Below are 22,398 nucleotides of genomic sequence, written 5' to 3' on the forward strand. Positions count from 1 at the left end.
CAGTATATAATGGATATTAATATTGTGACGTGGACGGCGCAACATTTGGTAAACACCCCCTTCCGCGGTGATGTAACAGCATCAGAGCAACTGCCACTGCTATGGTAACAGGTCAGTAAACACTCTGTCACCTCCTGCGGTGACATAACAGGGAACACCGTGGTTACTACGCAGTAATAAACAACTCTTGGAAGCGTTCCACAGCAATGCCTGTAAACACGACGTTATGCAACAGTGGTAGCTGTCACATAACTGTTTTCTGTGTTGTCAGTGCGGAAGCTACATAACAGGAGAATTACCAGAGTAACCAGTCAGTTGCAGTCTAGCATTCGCCAGAGTGAATGGAAGCAGGAGAAGTAATTGTGATACTTCAGATGGCAGTAACTGTGAAACTGTGAATTGTATAAGTGTAAGCGCGAGTGTTCAGTAAATTCGCTATATCCGATACGGCATGAAGTTATTTGTTGTGTTATACACTCAACACGTGACAATATATATTTCTGTTATGTGTGAAGATTTTTAATATGATTCAGCCTATAAAGGAAATGGAAGTCTTAAAAGAGATTGCACTCCAAATTATTTAATCATTATCTAAGTTGAATTTTATCTTTTGTGGATTATTTTGATATAATAGGTTTTAAGTTTAAGAATATGATGGTGGTAATTAAGATATATATAGTAAGATGACCTTGTTTTTTGTAATTGAAGGTAGTCCTAAATTTGATTGTACCTAATATGTTTTAATTATTCCAAGAGTGTGATTTTAATTGTAATTGAATGTTATGTTATGTGATATATGTTGATGTTTAATCGACTGGGCAGGAGGCCAATTAGACTGGAAAAGTTGTATATGTATGTGACTTGTTCGAGAGTTACAATTTGTAACTGTGATGAATGTTAAATAAAATAATAATTATTATTATTATGTTTAAATTATTTTTTCTGTTGTTTAATATGCCCAAGTGAATATATTTCCACATTGTAGGGGACTATGGTAAATTGGGCCATGGAAATTGCACCACTCAGAAACAGCCTCGACTGGTGGGAGGAGCGTTATCTGGGAAGGTGGTGAAGTTTATCCATGCTGGCTACAGACACAGTGCTGCCATCACTGAGGAGGGTGAACTGTACACATGGGGTGAAGGGGACCATGGACGATTAGGTAATATAGTATGATGCTCTCTGTAGGTAACAACTGTAATATTCGTAAACTTCTGGCTCTGTTATCAGCTCATCAAGCTCCACACTATTTGACAGGCTCTACAGTTGCCATATTTGAAGTCAATTGCCATATAGCTAGTCTTCAGCAACAGAAATCCCAGAGACATGCTTAAGGTGTAAAAGTAGGTTTTACTACTTGTGTGCCATTACAAATTTCTGGTCTTGCACTTATGAACGTAGTTGTATTAACTTTCTGGGGTAGTCAGGTAGTTAATGTTTGAATTAAGTTGCTGTAACACTAACATAAGAAATAATTAAATATAATATAACATGACTGTATAGCTTAACCCTTCAGTGCCGGCCTTGGTGCACTGTACGCCAGCAGTTTCTGTCAAATGCCGCCGGGGTTGGTGCACTGTACGCTTAGTGTAGTGCTATGTTACAGCTCTTGTTTTGAACTGTTGTTTTTCATGTAAAGTAATTCTTTGGTATGAAATTAAAGAGGAAGTTTCTTGCTATCATTTCGTATATTCGTTGTCCCACTGTGAACTTCCCATGTTATTTGTATTTCATTTGATTTCTTTGAAGAAGTTTTGTACTTCACCGCGTAGTGCGTTCTATTACTGTACAAACCTATATCCACCTTGTGGAATAGTTTTGAACTAAATATGCAAGATGCTGACAATTTTACATGACATTATCCTCTTGAAACCTTCTTTAAGTAGCATACTTCCTGGCCTTTGAATCCTTTTGAAATATATAAAGAGGAGAATTACTGGGGAAATGTTGAGACAAATTTGTGAGGTAGCTCTTTGATCTTTCACTGTGTCCATTAGTCAGTCTCATTTTTAAGATTTAAGATGTACATTACACATTGACAAAATTCAATTCCTGTTTAAGGTCATGGAGATTATAATGGGCGTAACATGCCTACATTAGTTCGAGATCTGAGTGGTGTTGGTGCAGTAGCGTGTGGAAGTGCACATACAATAGCACTATCTGCAGATGGCAAGACTGTGTGGTCATTTGGTTCAGCAGACAATGGCAAGCTTGGCCACGGTGACACACAGAAAACTTCACGGCCAAAAGTAATAGAAGCATTGCAGGGCCTTTATATAAGAAAAGTGGCAGCGGGCAGCCAGTTTTCCTTAGCTCTTACAACTAATGGACAGGTGAGACTTAAATTCCATTGATGGTTTCATTTAATTGAGTTTTTTGATGGTAGACTTTGTGTTTTATAAGTAAGTGAGGTGGGATAATTTCTTAATGTAATTCAGTTCAATTCTTTATTATTTATGTGCTGAGTCAACAGCCGCAAGGCCAATTACAGACAGAGCACAGTGTAGATAAAAGTAATTACATTATAGACAAACACATTATAAAGTCAAAGACGAATTACAGACAAGCGCTGGGGAAAACACAATAATGTAGAAAAGTAAACAAACAAATGATAATAATAGCAATAATAATAATTTCATTAACATAAATCTAAGTGTTATTAAGAAGTGAGAAATGAAACATATAAATATTTAATTAAGAAATGAAAAGTATAGATTTTCAGAGGATAATAATAATTCAGTTTATCGTTTTATTGCACATGCAAATAATAATAATACTAACATATATACTGTATTTCAAAATCGTTTGGGAGAATGTGAATACAGTTAGATTGGTCTGGCTGATAATGAAGTGCGCAGAATTTTGTTGGCTTGGAGATTCATACCGCACTGGTGGTGAAATGTTCTGCCTTCTGGGCCATAATGTCCTTTAGTCCAATGAAAGTAAACAGACATTTTGGAGAAATGTGTCTCGTCCATCTTCCTGGTCAAGGAGTTAGCTGAGCAAGAAGCCAGCATGAAGCAGGCAGCAAGCTGAACAGATGGAGGTGGTACATTCTTTCTGAATGCCATTATATCTCAGAAGATAGAACTGCTCTTGCACTGCAGTACTCCAGTATCTTGAATGGTAGAGATACTTCAAAGATGATGTAGATTTTCAGATTGAAGAAGAAGTTGTGGCACATTAGTTAAATTGAGATTTTAGTCATGATGCCTGATCCTGATATATGGGAGAGGGTTAAAAAATTAAGTCTCATTATTTAAGGAGAAAACCTTATGAAATGAAATATGTATAGTATAAAGGAGTGGCGTGGAATGGAATGTGGATGTAATATTGTGAATTTGTTTATAAGATGTAGATAATATGAGATTCTGGAATTCGTGGCTGTGAAGATGCCTACTGTGATCTTCTGGGATATGACATAGTAGGAGGCCACTAAGGCTATATTCTATTGAAATGGTACCCATATATTGGACTGCATGGCATCATAACTGAGAAGATCACAGTATGGACTTGGATAAAGTTAACAGATTTTGCGTGGTTTTCATTGCAGTTATATACGTGGGGTTTTGGAGCATGCTTGGGCATTTCTGCAGGTGAGACAACATCTCTGTTACCACAGTTGGTAGAAGACCTGGCAGCAGTAAGGATTATTGATGTAGCGATAGGAGATTCCCACGTTCTAGCTTTGACACATGATAGTGAAGTATTTGCTTGGGGAAATAATTCCATGGGGCAGTGTGGCCAGGGTCATTCAACCAGTCCTATCACTCGACCACTCAGAGTACTAGGACTTGAGGGAGTGCCTGTGAATCAGATATCAGCTGGTACATCACACAGTGTCTTCTGGACTGCTTTACCTTCTGACAGGTTAGTCATTGCAACAAGATCTTGTCAGTTACAGCAGAACTGTGAATGTATATTCTGGGAAACACAGATGTGTAATGACACTTATTCATTTTACTGTTTTTCAGACAAGTTGTAACCTGGCATCGTCCTTTCTGTGTGGACCTCCAAGAAGGCACATTCTGTTTGTTACGTTCCTTTCTTGAAAAATATTGCAGTGGTTTCAATCAGGATTCATGTCCACCACCTTTTCCAACATTTGGGTAATTATGAGTAATATTGTTCATATCTGAATACTTGTAGGATAATTGGAAATATTTGTTTTTTCCTTTAAACAATAATCTTAGAATTCAGAGTGAGGCTATACACCAAGAATGGACCAGTGAGATATGTGGAGAAGACATATCAAGTCAGATGCTTTGCTTGCAGAACTAGAAGTTAATGTTTACGTTATGTAAAACAGAGCTGTTATCCATACTGTGGGAAACTTGCTGGTTATAGCTAAGTTTCACCACTTATCAATATAACCTCCGTCGAGTGTAACAAAGTATATTCTTGTCACTATTTTTTACATTTGCCTTACATGTTTCGGCTCACAAAGAGCCATCATCAGAGGCACCCACCACAAAAACATAAAACCACTTGCACTGCTCAGCAATCACAATATACAGTTTTTTGTGGAAGATGTTACACATATCAGAGCGTAAAACACAACAACATCCAGTATCCTGCGTGCAGGTGTCCCAATAGCTTTTAAAAAATCACCCAGCAAAGCGAGTCGTTAATTAAAATTAAATTTAAAACCGTCCAAGTAAAATATTCAGGTTCCTTTTAGTGGATAGTCCCAATGGGGGAGGCGTCAGCACGGGGTTCCGTGGGCTGCAAAGATATTGCATTAAGTTAGGTTATATCTATTATCGTATATTTAACGTTGAATATTAAATGATGTTTGATGCTGGCCTTACCTTGTGGTCGGCTGTGTCCGACACGTAGTGTATAGTGTAGTGCTGTGNCTAGACTTTTCCATTTAAATAGTTAAATAATTAGTATGATTTTAACATTTATAATATGACTTTTCTTTTTTAGCCTTCTTTGCTTTTGAAGTAATTGATTAATTTTTTGCAAAAATGTATGCAAATGTTATGTCATTGGATTCTAGCACAACTTCTTTGTTTGTAATCTACAATTAGTAAAACCATCATGGCAGACATACAGACTCGAAAGATGGGAAGAAGGCTAGCAGTATTTAATCCATTGTCCTGAAGCGTAGTATAGTTATAGGTATTTGAAAAATATGTACATTTTGTTAAGGTAATAATTTTGTAGAAAGTAATAAAACTGAATGACAGTTGCATCAGATCTGTGTGAACTAAATTGTATTACATGTGGGATTATAAATTTACTTTGCTGATGCTCATATGTAGTGTTAACTACACGAGATGTAGGACTGGGAGTCCATGCAGTAGAAAAATAGGCTTTATGAGTTCTACCCAGGACTTCTTGTTAATATAAAAAAATTAATTTTAAACGTACTGTTAAAGTATCAGTATTTCTTATTTCAATGATTTTAGGGAGCATCACCAATTTGTCCTTCTGTGTCTGAAGTTATTGTGTGCACATTTGTCACTGGCACTCACTGGAGGCCTTGCCACATCTGTTCTGGGTAGCCAGGCCAGACCACTTCGTCATTTACTTTTCAGGTCAGCAAGTCACTGCTTTTACAAATAAATGCTTTCATATTCAGTCATTTGTAACATTTCTCTTTTGACATGTTTCTTTGTTGTAAGTCATGACATTGGTATCAATTTTTAATATGTTGACTTAAGAAGACAGGGATTGATTTCTCAAAACAGTGTTTTGAAATACTATATATGACACTCTGAAGTAAATATTGTGAAGTAAGTATTTCACAAACATGAGGCTTTTTTATTGCAGTGCAGTTAGTATTACATAGACTAAAACGTTTTACTGAAGTAGTGCTAATATTGAGAATTAATAATTAATATGTTCCATTTGCTTGTTAGTCTGCTATCTGCTTCTGTAAATGTATAGTGTTTTTTCTTCACTCTCTATATGCTGACAAGTTTTTGATTTTGTTTTTGCTTATAGTATTATATGTGGTCTGTTCCAAAAAGTTCCAAAACTATTTTTTTTTTACAATTTTTTTTGACATGCCTGCAACTGAGTGAGCCTTATCATCTTCAAAGTATTCCCCTTCTGCATTGATGCACCACTCCAAATGCCGTTGCCACTTCCGGAAACAGTCCTGGTACACCTTTTTCAGGATTGCATGTAGCTCTGTATGTGAATTTTCCAAGATCTCTTGAATCGTCTGAAGTTGTCATCTGTTCAAAGTGAATTTCACTTTGGGAAATAAGAAAAAGTCTGCCTGAACTAGGTTTGGTGAGTAGGGTGTCTGAGGGAGCACATTTGTTTTTGTTTTGGCCAAAATGTCACGAATCAGTGGCAATGCATGACCCAGTGCATTGTCATGATGGAGGAACCAGGTTTTTTTCTCTAAATATTTTCTCCTAAACGTTTCAGCACTTAAGGATAAAACCAGCGATTTACTGTTAACCCCTGATGTAAGAATTCATGATGCACAACACCCTCTATGCCAAAAAAAACCATCAACATGACTTTCATCTTTGACCTGACCTGCCGCTCCTTTTTTCAACCCATTGTGAAGACAGCATTTTTGTTTCTGCATCATGTCCATAAATCCCTGTTTCACCACCAGTTATAATTCTTTTCAGAAAGTTTTTATCTTCGCTAGTGTAATCTAAAAGTTTTTGACAGAAGGTACCGTGATTGTCTCTCTGATCCTGTCAGAAGTGGGGAAAGCTTTGAAACAACTCGATGCATTTCTGATTTTTTCGCAAGAATGTCATGATCCTATCAATATATTGCACTCTTCTGCTGTTTCCCACACTGGCAAACAGTGATTAGAATTTGTGATTTCATGAACTTGCACAACATGAGCGTCATCACATGACCTTGAGGGCCATTCCAAACGTGGCTCATCATGTGTTGACTGCCTACCGTCCTTAAATCACATAAACCATTCATAACAACGTGTATGGCTCATGCATTGATCACCATAAACGTTTTCCCTAGTTTGAAGGAAAATTTAATATTAATACGCTGCTCATGAATATCAGCCATTTTGAATATTGCAAGACACTCTACACACATGTGAACAAATAACTCTAGGGCAATGAGTAATGACAGCAGGATGATGCGACATAAAAGATGATAATTAGGAAGCACGCCAGTAAGCAGCACAACTTACCCAGCATTTTCTAAGATGTCAAGTTGGTGTGCTATTTCAAAAGTTTCGAAATTTTTTGGATAGACCACATATAGTTTTTGTTTCAGTGCTTTTTTTATGACACAAAATTTTGTCAATCTCATAACTGGAAATAAACTCAGTAAACTTTGTAATTCATAAGGAAATATATCATATAACTTCAGTCATGTGTTCACGAAGGCAAATGGAAACTGCAAATCAGCTTCATCTCCATTTCCATTCCACCATATCTGAACAAATACACGCAATCGTATGGTGTAGTGTATTTGTAGGATAGGAAATCTTATCACAACTGACCCTTTGGCTGCTTTTATGTGGACAAAATTGATTCCAAAACTCCAGATGCAGGTCTCTCACCTGTTGTAAGATGCAGGACAAGCCAGCAGAAAAGAAAATTCAAGATTTGCATTATGCAGCGATTGATAACATATGAGAACCAGCACAAGATGAACCTTCAGCAGCATCTTCCTTATTCACTGGCTTTTCAGACATTGCATTTTCAGTGAGTACTTCACCTCTCTCAATGTCTACTTTCGACTTGCTCTCAGTTCTGTCTTTGTGGATTATGGAGTCAGCAAGAAACCCAGTTATGGGAGTCTTTCAAACATTTTCAAATCGTCACTTTTTCAACAATTCTAATATTTTTGTATTCACTTTCTTTTTTCTGAGGACTAATATGTTCATTTTCAGTTATCGTATCTATTTATGTTTACTGCATTTTTTGTGCCTAAAAGTTGTCTGTCTTCTATTGGCACAGCCTCACAGAAGTATATATCTTTACTCCTAATAAGTGGTCCTTTTAGATCAGTCAGTAAAGGAGAACTTGAACAGGCTTGGGTATTGATTCAGTTCCTTTGAAACGACTCTTACTTCCATGAAGACTGTTTTTAGTACAAAAGGGGTGAATCCAGTACCTCCTCCTCTGGTTATTCTTTTTCCTTTTCTTGACCCAATCTCAGATAACCACCGGATCAACATTAGGTTGTGTCACATATTGTGAGAGAGAGTTTCAGAATAGACACTCTTTCCTATGCGGAACTACGGAGCAACTGATAGAGCAACATTGTACTTGATGTACACACACATTCAGGAAGCAGCTGGTTTTGCACTGAAAAATGGCGATAGTTGTAGGTGAGCTGCAATTCCCATTTGTCTTCATGTACATCTGGTCTTAAAGCACCGTTTTACATATGTTTAATTTAAAATATCTTTTTAAGCTTCTGGACTGGACCTGTAGAGTGTCTTTCCAAACATATTGGTGACCAAATTTATAAAACAAGATTGTTTGATAGTTTGTAATGGAAGTGGACTCTATATATACCAGAATTATGCTAAACAATAACCATTACTTGATTTTCATTACCATCCCTGAATATTTTGTAGTCATATATATGTGTGGTCAACCATCAGAATATGTTTTTTAGATCAGTGATAAATCTGTGATAAATGTAAAAATGCCAGCTTACTTTGATCCATAGTCTGAAGCAATTTAAAATGAGGCAATGAAAATGTTAAGTTAATTTATTGTACCAAGCTATTCTGTTATTGTTGAACCAGTAGAAGCTTGTGGAGCAGAAGATACTATGGATTTGAAACTGTAACTGTTACAGTGTGAACAATTCAGAATATTGCACACACAAATATTGAGCTGAAAAACAGTTCTTTTGGAAATTGTATATATTTATAGTACAGTATTGTATTTGCTTTGAGCTCAGTTGTTAAAACTTTGCCTTTAGGTTGGTTGATATTCCAACTCCTTCTAATGTGAAAACTGTTGTAAGTGAAACACTTGCTATCGGAGCTCCAATGTTGCTTCCTCCCTTGAGGGAGCGGATGGAATTGCTTCATTCACTACTTCCACAAGGACCTGACCTCTCCAATGGCCAGGTGAGATACCAAATATCACAGTCAAGTGGTCAGCACTGTTTAGTAATTTTGAGGCATCTTAGGTTTGAAGTTTGTTCTGGAAACTTGCTATCCTGACAGAAGAATTTTTTTAATGGTTTTCCTCATTGTCTCTAGGCAGATGCTATGACAGTACATAAAATTAGGCCATGTCCACTTGCACATCTTTTTAGTTCAGTATTCACTGATCATCCTATAACTTGACATTGTAAGTTTTAGCAGCTGATACTGCCATTGAATGAACTGTAAATAAATCATTAAATAAATGTACTCTGTCTAGACAGAAAAAACACAATACAGGGCATGGCAGAGGTAATTCACATACAAATGTTAAACTGCATTTTCATGTCTTCATAAATACTGTGCTTTCTATTGCAGAAAATGTTACTTGGTATCATATTAACAAGCCTTGAGGATCACAGTCATGTGTCATCATTGCTTGGCTATAGTTACTCTGCAGTGTCAGAGGATCGGTTGGGAAGCCAAGACCTACATCTTGCTGAGGCTCTCATGAAGACCCTGTTACGGAATCTCAGTTTCCACACGGTATGCATCTATCTGTTGTACTGTGATGGTATATGTTACAGTACTTATTTATTAGTTTTTTATGAGTTCTGTTTTAAGAAAACTCCTTTAGACTGAGATTTTGTTTTAGAGAAAAGTATAATTCTAAACAGCACTCAGTTTATAAACAGCAAGGTACCCTACACCTTTCCATGTAAGAAAATGCATTGTTAGAAACATGTTTTCACATTCTTAGTTTAGGTCTTATATCTGGATTCATCTTTTGTAAATTAGGCATAATTTGATTAGTTACAGAAAGGAATTTTATCATACAGTCTTAAAAGAATAAATTGAGAAGTGCATGCATTACACATGAAATATAGGCATCCCTCATTATCCACAAATAATGCATTCCAGGAAATCACCACATAAAAACAAAATCACAGAAAGTGAATTAATTTTATTATGGTATAGTGGGGAACGCATGTAAGAATAAAAAAAAAAGTGAACTAAAAATTTAAAAGTAATTGCTTACTTTCAGTTTTTTTTATTAATATAAGTATTGTTTATTTTGCATTTTATAAAAAATTACTCATGATCCAGGAGTTGGTGATCAGGGAGAAGACACAGGAGCAAGATCAAGTTGGCATTGGCCAATGCAGAATTTGATGGTTCTGAGTTTGTGTATTGGAAACTATCACCATTTAAAGACTGTAGAATTCATAGCGTTGTTTAAAACATTTGAACAAGCCAGCACTGGCAGCAGATGATGGCATTTTCAGATGTGGGTCAGTAGTACCCAGCATGCTAACCCTTTGTGGTCCAGTTTAAGTACCACTGCTCTTCTCTGCTGGTCTCATTTAAATACTGTATCACTGAACTGTTTATTTGCAACTACTATTGTGAACTGGTTTGTTTTTCTTTATAATTTCCATAAAATGAAAAAAAGAAAAAACGTTGCTGAACGTGATGAAAATATGGTCTGAAAGGAGCAGAGATTCTACTATCTGAATACTGACTGTGAAATATTTTGTATGTACTGTACCACTGCTGTTACCACACATGTTGTGAATAGTGCCATTCTGTTTACTGTCATTTGGTGGAGAACAAAACAAGTGAATATGAGTTTGGCCACTTCTAAACATCTCATATTATGTGCACATAAATGGGGTATAAGCATTTGCTGTAATTATCTCCAAGCTATGTTTCCATGCAAACTGTTGGTATTTGTAAGTTCAAGACTGAGGTCAGAAGAATAAATAATGAAGTCACTACATATAAAGAATGTGTGATAAGAATATGATTGAACAGGCATGTGTCAGTGACGGATTGCTTTATGCATAAAAGTAATAAAAAATAGAATTTTCTACTGGAAATATGGGATATTTTTTTCAGTAACTTTATCAGATATAATATATTTCTGTTAGCTACATACCAAATGGTACTTCTTTACTGTATGATATATGGCAAAACCCTTATTGCGGTGGAGTCCTGGCATCCTTGGATACTTGTTACAACAAAATAATGCTTTTCGTCTGCCTCCTTTCAGGTCTTTGTTGGAGCAAACTGCACAATACTTTTTTATATTCCCATCTTGTGCCTGAATTAACTACTGCAAACTGCTACTATAGTCTTAAAAATTTCAAACTTTTGTAAAAATTCTGTGTCTGATTTCAGTGCTCTTCCGAGTGAAATGGTGCGAAAGCCAAAATGAAGCCACACATATGTAGTAAACGGATGGTTAATTATTGGTTTTACAATAAGTACCATAATGCATCACTTATGTTATTGTGCCTAGTCTTTTGTTTGCAATGTAGGAGGAGTGTTTGAATGAACTGGAAAAGAATCTTGATAAAGGACAGGCTGAATTGGCTGATTCAACCAATCAAGTGACTCACCTACATGACTTGCTGTCATCACTGCAGACACATTTGTTGGCTTATTGCAGTATCAATACATATGACTCACCTCTGGTGAGTATGTCTGACACTCCATTATAGTTGCACATGCTACACTGAATGAACCATATATCCATTCTTGGATTTACCAAAGTGAACGAATCTGTTATGTGAGGGATATAGGTAGTGGTCATGTGAAAGAGATAGAAGTGCTGGTTGTTCATTCAGAGAGGAATATTTACATGTGTCCTGACATACAGTATGAGCCAGGGTAGTGTAGTTAGTATAGTGCCTGGCTATGAGCTGGACGACCAAGAGGTTGGAGTTTGAGTCCTGGTGGGGTCAAGAATTTTCTTCCCTCCATGTAGTCCAAACCGGTTCTGGGGCCTAACCAGCCTTCTATCCAATGGGTACCGGTGGCTCTTTCCCCAGGGATAAAGCAGCATCGGCATGAAGCTGACCACTCACCAACTAGTGTTGAGGTCAAGAAAATGTGGATCTATACATCCAGTCCTCCATATGCCTTCATGGCATAGTGCTTAATTAGTTGAGCACAGGGCAGCTTTACCTTTTATGGTTTACCTCCCATACAGTTGAGTGAATGTTCAGTTGCTTCTCGTATTACTGGGTTTCTGGTGTAAAATTGCTGGTTGTAGGATGACCAATTACACTGTATTTGATTTAACTATAAATGTACTTTGATTAAATAAGGGTTTGTTATATAAAATTGAACTTGATGACTATTTTATCTCTGTTGCAGCTGGCATTGAGCATTACACTACTACAGAATCACCTCAGCATTTTGTTACCTTTGGCATGTGATATACTCAAGAAGGCAGCTCATATTGTTCAGAACTTTCCAAATTGTCTCAATCAGCTTTATGGTGAGTTCCTATATTGGTCACACGAGATGATATCATTAAAATGGTTTTGTAGTTACTCCTCATTAATATTCAAGAGACCTCTGCTCATTACCAATGCTGGCAGATGTGTTCATCAGTGATTTGTTAACTGCTGTTATTTCTCTTATCTAATTGAAATACATGGTGATTGTCTCCTGGTATAATGTCATGTTTGTGCAGCAGGTAGCAACATACTAATGTTGATGCTGAAATATAGTGAATTATATCTGAAGATTTTTATTTGAAATGTTGGTCTCAAAAGTCACAGCTCTCTTTGTAAGATATCAGTGCTAGATTCCATGATGCAGAAAACAGGGCATTTAATTTGAAGACATGTTGATTATTGTATGTACAAACTTTCTGGTATTCTTTTGTCTGACCTCCCTCTGTTTCTAGCACTGAACAGTGGACTTTATGGACACTGTTTTATTGATGATATGAAAAATAGCTATGTGAGACATTAGTTCTTAAGAGGCTAGAATTGACAGCCCATTTAATTGCTGGTAGAAGTGAGTAATAAAGGGAAAAGATTTATTTTGAATACTACAGGTGTAGCTTAAGATGGTATGCACAACTGTTCTGTCATCAGAAACAAGGTGAATAAAATTCTTAGAAATGGAGTCAGCCTTTTTATTTATCTGACCATATTCCACTGAATATAATTCTTTGGACAATCTGTGATCATCATTTTGGAAATTTTGGTTTGTAATCTCAAGAGAAGAGAGAACTTTGTGATCTAGGAGGCCTAGATGAGATGATAATGTAGCAGAACTGTATTGAAGTAGTTCAGGATAGGGTCCAGTGATAGGCTTTTGTGATCATAAGGACTAAACTTCAGAAAATTTCTTGACCAGTCAAATACTTGGTGTCACTTCCACCTCACAAGTTTCTGTAGCTGCTGTATTATTATTATGAATTGTGAGAAAGTAAGAAATTTAAGTTAGTGGTTACGTGTGGTGGCATAATATTTACATAAGCTTTTTTCAAAATCTGGTCGTTGGTTCTTGAGTTGAAACATCTGGATGGATAAATTGCTGTATGGTATCTGTGTGCATGTATGCAAAGAATACATCATAGTAGATACTGAAACTGTGTCTCAAGGATAGAAATCAGTAGAGTGATAACCATGTAAATTTTTATATAATACATAACAAACCTCTTCTTGCTGCTCTTGCAGGTATCTTGCATCAGTCTTTGTCAGGGGCCATGTTATCCAAGGTACTGCACTCACTGCTTCTTCTGCCTGTTACTTGTGTGCAGCCTCTCCTGTTTCATTTGTTGGGTATCCTGGCACCACTGGACTGTCTTAACAGGCTTCTGCCGGAAGGTGTGCACTGTGAACAAGAAAGTGACTCTTCCTCAGGTAGGTGTTCATTGTGATATCTACTCGTATATAACTTGTTGTTGTTGTATAAATCTGCTAGATACTCGCATTTCCCTGTTGAAGTCCATGTATTCATCTGCTTTTAAGTACAGATGTGGGGATATGGACAGACGTCTCGGGATAGACCAAATATTTCAGGGGATTTACCAGCATATTATTTAAGCAGAATTTTTTCTTTTCATTATTAACCTAAGAAAACTTATTTTATTATGAGCATAAGTATTTTAACTCATAGTACTACAGAACTGTATAGATCCACTCCCCCCTATGCCTTCATGGCATAGTGTTTCATTAGTTAAGCACAGGGACAACTTTAACTTTTTTTAACTAAAGAGCTGTGTTAATATTTAGACCTGTCAATAATTTCATTTCCTTCACTTTCTCTCTCTCCCATTTTTGTAGCATTGGAGTATAGAACACAGGGTGGTCGTTACACTCATTAATTCTTAAGATTGTATTTGTACAGGGAGATCAAAATGTTGTGCACATCAAACTGAAAGTTGTCATAAATTGTATTGCAGTTAATATAATTATATCTCCTACCACTAGATGGTACTGTAGGAGTGCTAATGAGTAGAAATGCCATCTGTCGTTATCGGTCATACAACGTCTGCAGTATAACTTTGTTTATTGCATGACAGACATGTCATTTTCCAAAGAACGAGTTTTCATTGTGGAACATTATTTCGTCAGTCGTTCTTCAGTGATGAAGCTTGGTTTCACCTTAGTGGCTATGTAAACAGTCAAATCAATATGATTTGGTCATCTGAAAATTCACATGTGTTACATGAAAATCCCTTGCGCTGTTAGAAAATTGGAGTGTGGTGTGCTGTATCATGTCATCGAATAGTGGGCCCAATTTTGTGTGAAACAACAGTGAACAGTCCAGTGTACCAAGACATCATTACACAGTTTATTGCGCTTCTTGAAGTTGATGAATGTGAGTGTTGGTTGCAGCAAGATGGTGCCACATGTCACACATCTAATGAAACCATACAGTTCTTGCGCAAGTATTTCGGTGACCGTCTCATTTCGAAAGGATTGTGGACCCCACGCTCGCCCGATTTGTCACCTGGAGATTTTTTCCTTTGGGGGTACCTCAAATGAATTGTCTTTAAAAACAATCTGCATACACTGGATGACCTCAAGAGGAACATTACGATGGTGATTCACAGCATCAGTTTACAGGTGCTCCACAAAGTGGCCTCAGACATGGTAAAAAGAGCTTGCGCATGTATTGCTGAATGGGGAAGCCATATTGAGCATATGTTGTAAAGACATGATTTGATTTTGCATTTCTAAAATATAAGGTTATAAACATTAATAGTAAGTGCTGTATGTCTTGTAGTTTTTGCATTAAACCATCAAAATATAATTGCTTAGTGTGTGCAACTTCTCGATCTCCCTGTATAACTATACTGTATATATTATGTCTTTTTTTTTTTCAAAGATTTGGTAGAGATAGAATTATTTTGGAACTGTGTGTTTTGAACATATGAAAGAATTACAAAATAGATAACTTACAGTGTGACGGACCAGAATGAGACAAATCAAAAGAATTACACTTGTTTTCAAGAGTTAAATCATCAGAACCTATATGGGCTGTGCTTTGAAATTTTTTAAGCAGATCAGATGCGGTGAATTAGCTACATTGATTTCATTATTTTCCTACATAAAGGGAACAACAGTATATGACTAGCATTAATGTCTTTAAGTACCTATGTAACTGAATCATTGAATCAGTTACTGCGTCTGGTTCATCTGAAAACATGTCCATTTCATGTTCTGCAACACTGTCACAGGACTGCTTTATGTGTTCTCTTAGAAGCAAATACACCGACACCTAATGACATGGCAGAACATTCTTGGCTGTGGCTAGTGGATGTAGAGAGGACCTGCAGTTTATTGGTTGGTAAATGCCTTGGGGGCATGTTGATTGGATCCCCACTGTCAGAAGAAGAGAGGGAAACCAGACATTGGTTAAGCAGCACATTGTTTTCACATGGTCTGGAGAAACATAGTAATGATCCAGGTAATATAGCTGGTTTAATATCTGTAGGATATGCCTACATTTTAAATTTTAAACAGTTTTTAGTTTTCTTTGTATATTTGATTATGTACAGTGTTTGAAACTTCAAAAAACAAATATTCTTTCCCCTAAAGACGTTGTAGATATCTTTTATTTTTTATAATTCAAACCATAATGCAATGGTAAGCACATAAATACTATGTTTTTTTTTTGTATCTTGTGCTTTAATAATTTACTTTTCTTTTTTAATGCAGTAATACTGGTTAGAGAATTGACATTTGGAGCACATACCTGTAACGGTGACAGTTCCCGACGTCTGGAAAGCATAATTGCAAAGCTTGAAATACCTGATGTAAGAATTTATCTTAGAATGGCTCTGTTGCCTGCTCAGTTATGGGAAGTTGCAGAACCTACAGGAAATGAATGGAGACAGAACTTGCATCAGAAAGGAACAACATTGGTCCATGAATCTTTTGATGCTGCTCAAAGCCCTGTGTACAGGGAAGATGGTGATCTTAGGGAAGAAATGGAGAATATGCAAGGAACAACTTTGCAAGACAGTGGTGAAGATTCTAGCTACCAAGGACACTTACCAGTATGTGTAACTGACAGTGACATAGTGACAGATGAGACACGGAAACACTTCTGTTACTACAGAGATATGATTGAACATGCTCAGTCACAGGATTGGGACACATGTGAGGTGGAAGATGAACCACTGCTGGAGTGTGTGACGAGAGTAGTCCTAGCTGCTCTACTTAAACACACTGGACTTCTACCAGGGTATAATTCCAAGTATGTATATGCACTCCATTTTCTTGAGCTATTTAAAAAAAATTATTGTTTTATGTATTCCATTCACATTCACTTTTTGATACATGAAATTTAGGGTTCGCTTAGTGGGGGGTACTCATGTTTTGATAGTCAAACTGTACATGAACAGTGTTATATGCAGAAACATCACTGATACTTATTGCTTAGCTATCTATTTGGTTATAAACACACTGATTCTCTGGCACATGTTAACCCACAGCTGCAATGTTCCCTGAATTTGTGGTATGATAAGCTTGGCCAGATGCAAGGAATCTTCAACATTCTTTGTAATACTTTTTAAATTTATTTTTCTACATATATAATTGTCATTTATTACTGTATACTTTGTCATACTGAACAAACATGCTGCCTCAAACTTTGGCTGGTTTTACCTCTTTTGTGCTCAAGAAATAAATTTCAGATTGCATCTGTAGTCTTTATTCATGATTTGAAGAGTGTCATAATTTTATGCATCATTTATTTAAGGATTACAGCGGTGAACAAAGCAACACACACACTCAATGGTGCCAGCAGACTGTACAAAAATAATGTGATACAGTATTTTGATAACACTTTTGCAATCACAGTTTTCATCCATATAATCTTCATATTTGCAAACTTTGTTTGTATTCAGTCCAAATTTGAGCTTAAAATTTGTAGATCTTGCAGTTTTTTCAGAATAGCAAAATGTAACATGTCAGTAATTGCCACACAGTGCTTAATCATGGTTAGGAAACAGGCAGCACTCTATTTTGATTGCTGATGGTATGGTTTAGATATCTTCCCTGTTTGTATTTTAGGAAATACTACAGAGAAGAAAGAAAGATAGTGCATATTATATTAAATTTCATAACCAGGATACCTTATTCAGAGTGAAATATTTTCCAAGATGTAATGTGTCTCATGTTATATTTATTTTGTAGAAATGGTGTTCATCCAGCTATCTGGGAAATCTACTTTATGGTATTCCAACTTCGCCGCAAAATTCTTTCTACAAGGAGTCATCATGAGACATCTCCTGATGAAGAGATAAATGATTCTGTCCTCTTGCATGGCCAGAGTCATAGCCGAGAAAGAGACGAAGAGAGTAGCAGAGGAGATGACCACGTGGAAGATGCAGGTATTAGAATATTGTTTACAGGCCTGGAAATTGCTGGTATAGGATCCCACTGCGACATGTCTTTCTGTAATGTGTCAGTATTAACCAGCTTCCTTTCAAATCACAGATTTGCCTCTAAGCTTTGTGCTTCTAAAAGAAATTTGATGTAATGTGGTCTTATGGACTGTATTATTGTGGAACAGAATGTCTTTGTACATTACTTGTGTTTCTTGGTGAATGAAGTGTCATTTTATTTTTATAAATTGGTAAGAAATGGAGAAGCATTTACTGGAACAAGAACCCACAGGCTCATTAATGGAAGGCTAACTAATTGTGATTCTTGTAAAAAAGTATCTGAAGTTGCTTCACTCAGTGAACAATAACAATTTGCTACATCTGACTGACCAACTTACTACCTAACTAACTGTAACTCTTCAGTAGCAGAACCAAACAACTCACCTTAATGTACCAATGTCACCATTGAGCAAGGCCCTCAGTGAATCTCACTCACGTCTCACCCTGACAACCAGTCTCCAAAATCCAATTTAATATTATCCTCCCTTGTTCTTGGACTTCAGAGTGAACATTTTCCAATGGATTTCCACGTTAAACTCTGTATGTATTCTGTGTCTTGTCAATCGTAACCACGTGATCAGTCTTTCATAGCTTCATACATTTCACCATTCTAACCATATGATGTGTTCTGTATAATACATCATGAAGTTCATGATTGTGTTGACTTACTCACTCCTTCTTTAGCTTATTCTTTCCTGAGAATTTTGTTTTCAGACATATGTGATTTAATTTCTTTGCTTGACGTATGAGATTGTTTCTTGCTCCCACACAAGACAACTGACAGAATTGTTGTTTTGTGTGTATCCTAAACTTCAGTACTGCCAGATGATCACAGTTCTCTATAGATATTTTTTCCCCCCCTTTCATGTCTATTATATCCTCTTTCGTTTTATTACCATAACAGCATTTGGAGAAGAATATGTCAGAAATTTCATGATAGATGCTGCCAGGTAATTCATTCACATAGCTTATTCACTGAAGAGGCGGAATGACTTTCAGTCTGGTAACATACTTTAATTTTGTCATTGAAACAGTCATTGTGGATGAAAGGTACAGTCGTTTGTTGCTCATGTAAGTGTATTCCATACCATCCACCTAATTTATGTATCTGTATGTTGCCATTGAATAACATTTTGCTCTTATTACAGATGAAACGCAGAGTGAATGTGGTGGTACATCTCAGAGAGCAGGGATAGATAATTATGAGGATCTGTGTCATATTGTACTGCATCGCTGCATTTTTCTCCTGGCAGCTGTAAAGGGACCAGACAAGCCATGGCATGAAGATGAACAAGGATCTGATGATGAGACAGATAAGATATCAGTCAAAACTGAAGACTGCTATAGGTAGATGTGACAAAATTTTATAAGAAATATGTGTATAGACAGAGCTTTGTTTTGTAAGCCTGCTTTCTGTATTAGGAAAAGACAGGCTGTTGGTATTATGATGGATGTTTTTCCATACTTTTATGAATATCATATTATTAGAGGCCACCCCTTCGAATGCAGGATCTTTGATTATTATGCAGCTTTTGTTAGGACTGTCTTTTCTGTAAAATATAGTTTGGTAGCTATGAAGATTCCTCCTTCTGGCTTTTCTTTTTTTGTGATAAATGAATCAGTGTTGCTAGACATGTAAAATTTTATATGGAAATAGCTCAGACATACCAGCAAATTCACTGTAAAACATTTTTACATCTTAACAGTTATAAAGTTAATGACAATGCAAAATGTTAAGGTTCCTTCAGACATGTGTAACATAGAATTTTTACTAGTGGAAATTAAGGTGTGTGATTATTACTTTGTAATTTTTTGTAGCTTCAGTAAATAAATTGGAGCATATTAAAGAAAGTAAGTATCATAATTTCTTCCAAGGAATTTCTGTTTTATTTGTGTGTTTTGTTCTTTGTGTATTCCATTTTATATGTTCAGTCATTTTTAATTCTAGACTGCTTGATGAAGACGGTGGCTTTGTTTCCTTGCGACGCCTGTGCCGCTCAATTCTGCTGTTTGTCTGTGCTGAACCAGGAGAGAGACAAGTTCTGCCTTGTGGCACGGAGTCAGAGAATGGCTGGAATAGTGATCCAACTAGACTTTGTGCAGCCATGACTCACCAACATATTCGAGCAGAGGTATACATGACAGTGAGGGTACTGATATTCATTATTAGCATAATAGACCTGCAGTTATAATTGAAAATTTCCAAAATGGAGTATTGTTGTTTCATATTAATGAATATATGAAATCTTATCAACGTAAGAACAGAAATGAAAAGAAACATTTAAGTTCTCAGCTTCAGTAATTATATTCACAACAGTTTAATTTCATGTCAGTTACAGTTTAAATTTCTGTCCTTTATCCTTCTTTGAAATTTTGAATGTGTCATGCCCAGGTGAATATAGGATGACCCACCATTCCCTTCTTTCTTGAATTTTGAACTCTGGAATTTTTTAATTATTCTGTTTTTTTTTGTAAAGTTGTCTCAGGTTTGAGGTTCCCAAACAGTGGCTATGAAGATTGTTATCTGCTGGTATATAATGCTGTGTAATTCAATAGACATTCACCACAATTTTGAAGAAACATACTGCCTCCATCTTCAAGGTGTCATCTCCCATTGGCTGTCTTTAAATGCCCCGTTGGCATGTATTACATCCTGAATTTTGTGCAGAGTTTTTGCTCTCCTTGCTTCTTGCTGAGCTTATTGTTCAACCTTGAAGATGGAGGCAGTGCATCCTCCAAGATGTTGATGGTTTTATATTAAATTACATGATGTTATATCCCAAAAGATGGTCATCCTAAAATTATCACGTTTTTACAACTCGCTGTTACAGAACCAGTTATAGGTAGTATTTGAATATCTTTACAGCATAGATTGTCAGCACTCAATCAGGTCTTAGAATTGCTGTCAGGTTCTGAGAAAGATTCCAAAGATGAGGCAGAAAAGGAGTCAACAGAGAAAGTGGCACCCAACACATTGTTGCTGAATTGTGTAAGTTTGTTATTTTTATGTGCATCTTCTATTTCTTCACTAGGTAATTGTTACTTGATATAATGAATTCTTAATTTCTTTATGTTATTCTGTGGGTTATACATGCATCTGTGGCCACATAACAATTTTCTTCCAAAAAATAATAATAATAAACAAAACTGACATTCAGTTATTTAGAAACTTTCTTCAAAATCAAACATAAACAAATTTGTGATATGACAACTTCTTATATAGAGAATGAAGATATGTGTGCTTCAGTTGAGGTACATAATTAATTCTTGTTACATATTTTATACTCGGGGTAAATACCTGTATTTCGGTAATTTATGTAAATTACATAAGTGTAATTTATGTATGATGGATGTTACCTGGTACAAGATAAGTCAGTTTGGCAAGGAAAAGTAGAAGATATTGGACCTAATCAGTCTTACACTTCAGCTATATACTCATGGAAAAGACACGTAAATAACCATTAAAAAGGAAGCTGGTTTGGTCTCAGACTTTCTTCGATTACATGGTTACATAAAGAAAATTCCAGTTCCTCCATGGGGATTTCACCCACAGTCTTTCAGCCCATAGCCAGACACTGACTGGGCTATCACACCCCTTTTAGCAAGGACACATAATTTTGTTTTTTATATATATATATCAGGGATTAAATCTTAAAATGGGGACGTGTTGGAGATGCTGTAGATTTAGAAGTGATTTTATTAGCTCAAATATGCATGAAGCTCATGTAATACACTTATGAATTGTAGTTTGGAAAGCCATGATTTCTTTCTAATATTTTCCTTGATTTAGGTGCATCAGCAGTTGCTGGCTGGATGTTTTGGTTTGGGCACATTAGCAGAAGGCCCATGCACACAGTTGTACCATTACTTGGATGCAGTGAGAGCTGCACCACAGTCACTTCAATCACACATTTGCTCTTCTGTGCATCGTATATACTCATTACTCATCTCCTCACTGGCTAGGGGCCAGAGTGAAATGCACACTCATACTGGTGAGACAGTCTATTGATATAAAATAAGCGAAAGAGGAGAGATCTGATTGGAAACTATGTTTATCTGCATGTTGGACACAGCTCATATTTGGAAATGTGCAAATTGGATTGTGAATGTTCCAAGCAGAGCCTGTTATAAAAGAAGTGCCATCCAAGAACTTACTTTGGTCCAATTGTTTAATCATTAGGAAGACTCTATTGAACTTAGGACAATAACCCTCCATTTAAATTTTGTCAATTATAAGGTGATTGAAAATGTGTTTTACTGTACTGAAGATTATTCGTATGTTTTGTGGTGTGATTTCATTATGTATTGTGTTTTATTCCAACTTTATAGGGGCACACAGTAGTGTAGTTGGTTGAGGTGCTATGTGTTAGCCAGAAGGTTGTGAGTTTGGATCCTGATTAGGTCATTGGATTTTTCAATTGACCTAATCCTTCCAGCCGCACTATGGCCCTTGGATTGACTTTGCCTCTAACAGAAATGAGTACCAGGAAACTTCTTGGGGCTAAAGGGCAGCCGGCGTGTAAGGCTGACAACCCCACCGTCATCTATTAGCCAATTGTCTAGAAAATGTGGGAGCCTTGATGTCTCACAACCCTACGGACCTATATGGCCTGTTATAGGGATATTTTTTGTT

General features: G+C 36.4%; 1 protein-coding gene and 1 long non-coding RNA gene across 3 annotated transcripts in view; one reads left to right on the forward strand and one right to left on the reverse strand.

Moving 5' to 3' along the window:
* LOC111873865 (probable E3 ubiquitin-protein ligase HERC1) overlaps positions 1–22,398 on the forward strand; it is a 95,105-nt gene that overhangs the window by 11,644 nt on the left and 61,063 nt on the right. For both annotated transcript variants that reach the window (XM_023868904.2, XM_033755259.1), the window contains exons 7-23: positions 986–1,162; positions 2,062–2,333; positions 3,554–3,870; positions 3,975–4,109; positions 5,418–5,546; positions 8,893–9,043; positions 9,440–9,607; positions 11,383–11,538; positions 12,224–12,347; positions 13,543–13,728; positions 15,575–15,781; positions 16,033–16,573; positions 17,515–17,711; positions 18,914–19,112; positions 19,714–19,897; positions 20,632–20,754; positions 21,556–21,757. In XM_023868904.2, coding sequence (XP_023724672.1) covers positions 986–1,162; positions 2,062–2,333; positions 3,554–3,870; positions 3,975–4,109; positions 5,418–5,546; positions 8,893–9,043; positions 9,440–9,607; positions 11,383–11,538; positions 12,224–12,347; positions 13,543–13,728; positions 15,575–15,781; positions 16,033–16,573; positions 17,515–17,711; positions 18,914–19,112; positions 19,714–19,897; positions 20,632–20,754; positions 21,556–21,757 — 3,468 coding nt within the window. The remainder of the gene's footprint in view (positions 1–985; positions 1,163–2,061; positions 2,334–3,553; positions 3,871–3,974; positions 4,110–5,417; positions 5,547–8,892; positions 9,044–9,439; positions 9,608–11,382; positions 11,539–12,223; positions 12,348–13,542; positions 13,729–15,574; positions 15,782–16,032; positions 16,574–17,514; positions 17,712–18,913; positions 19,113–19,713; positions 19,898–20,631; positions 20,755–21,555; positions 21,758–22,398) is intronic.
* Positions 4,580–4,863, reverse strand: LOC111873870. The gene is made up of 2 exons (XR_002844450.1): positions 4,812–4,863; positions 4,580–4,725 (listed from the first exon to the last, which is right to left on the reverse strand). It is a non-coding gene; the product is annotated as an uncharacterized LOC111873870 (long non-coding RNA).

This window comes from Cryptotermes secundus, unplaced genomic scaffold, assembly GCF_002891405.2.
Source record: "Cryptotermes secundus unplaced genomic scaffold, Csec_1.0 scaffold459, whole genome shotgun sequence".
NCBI classification, from domain to species: Eukaryota; Metazoa; Arthropoda; class Insecta; order Blattodea; family Kalotermitidae; genus Cryptotermes; species Cryptotermes secundus.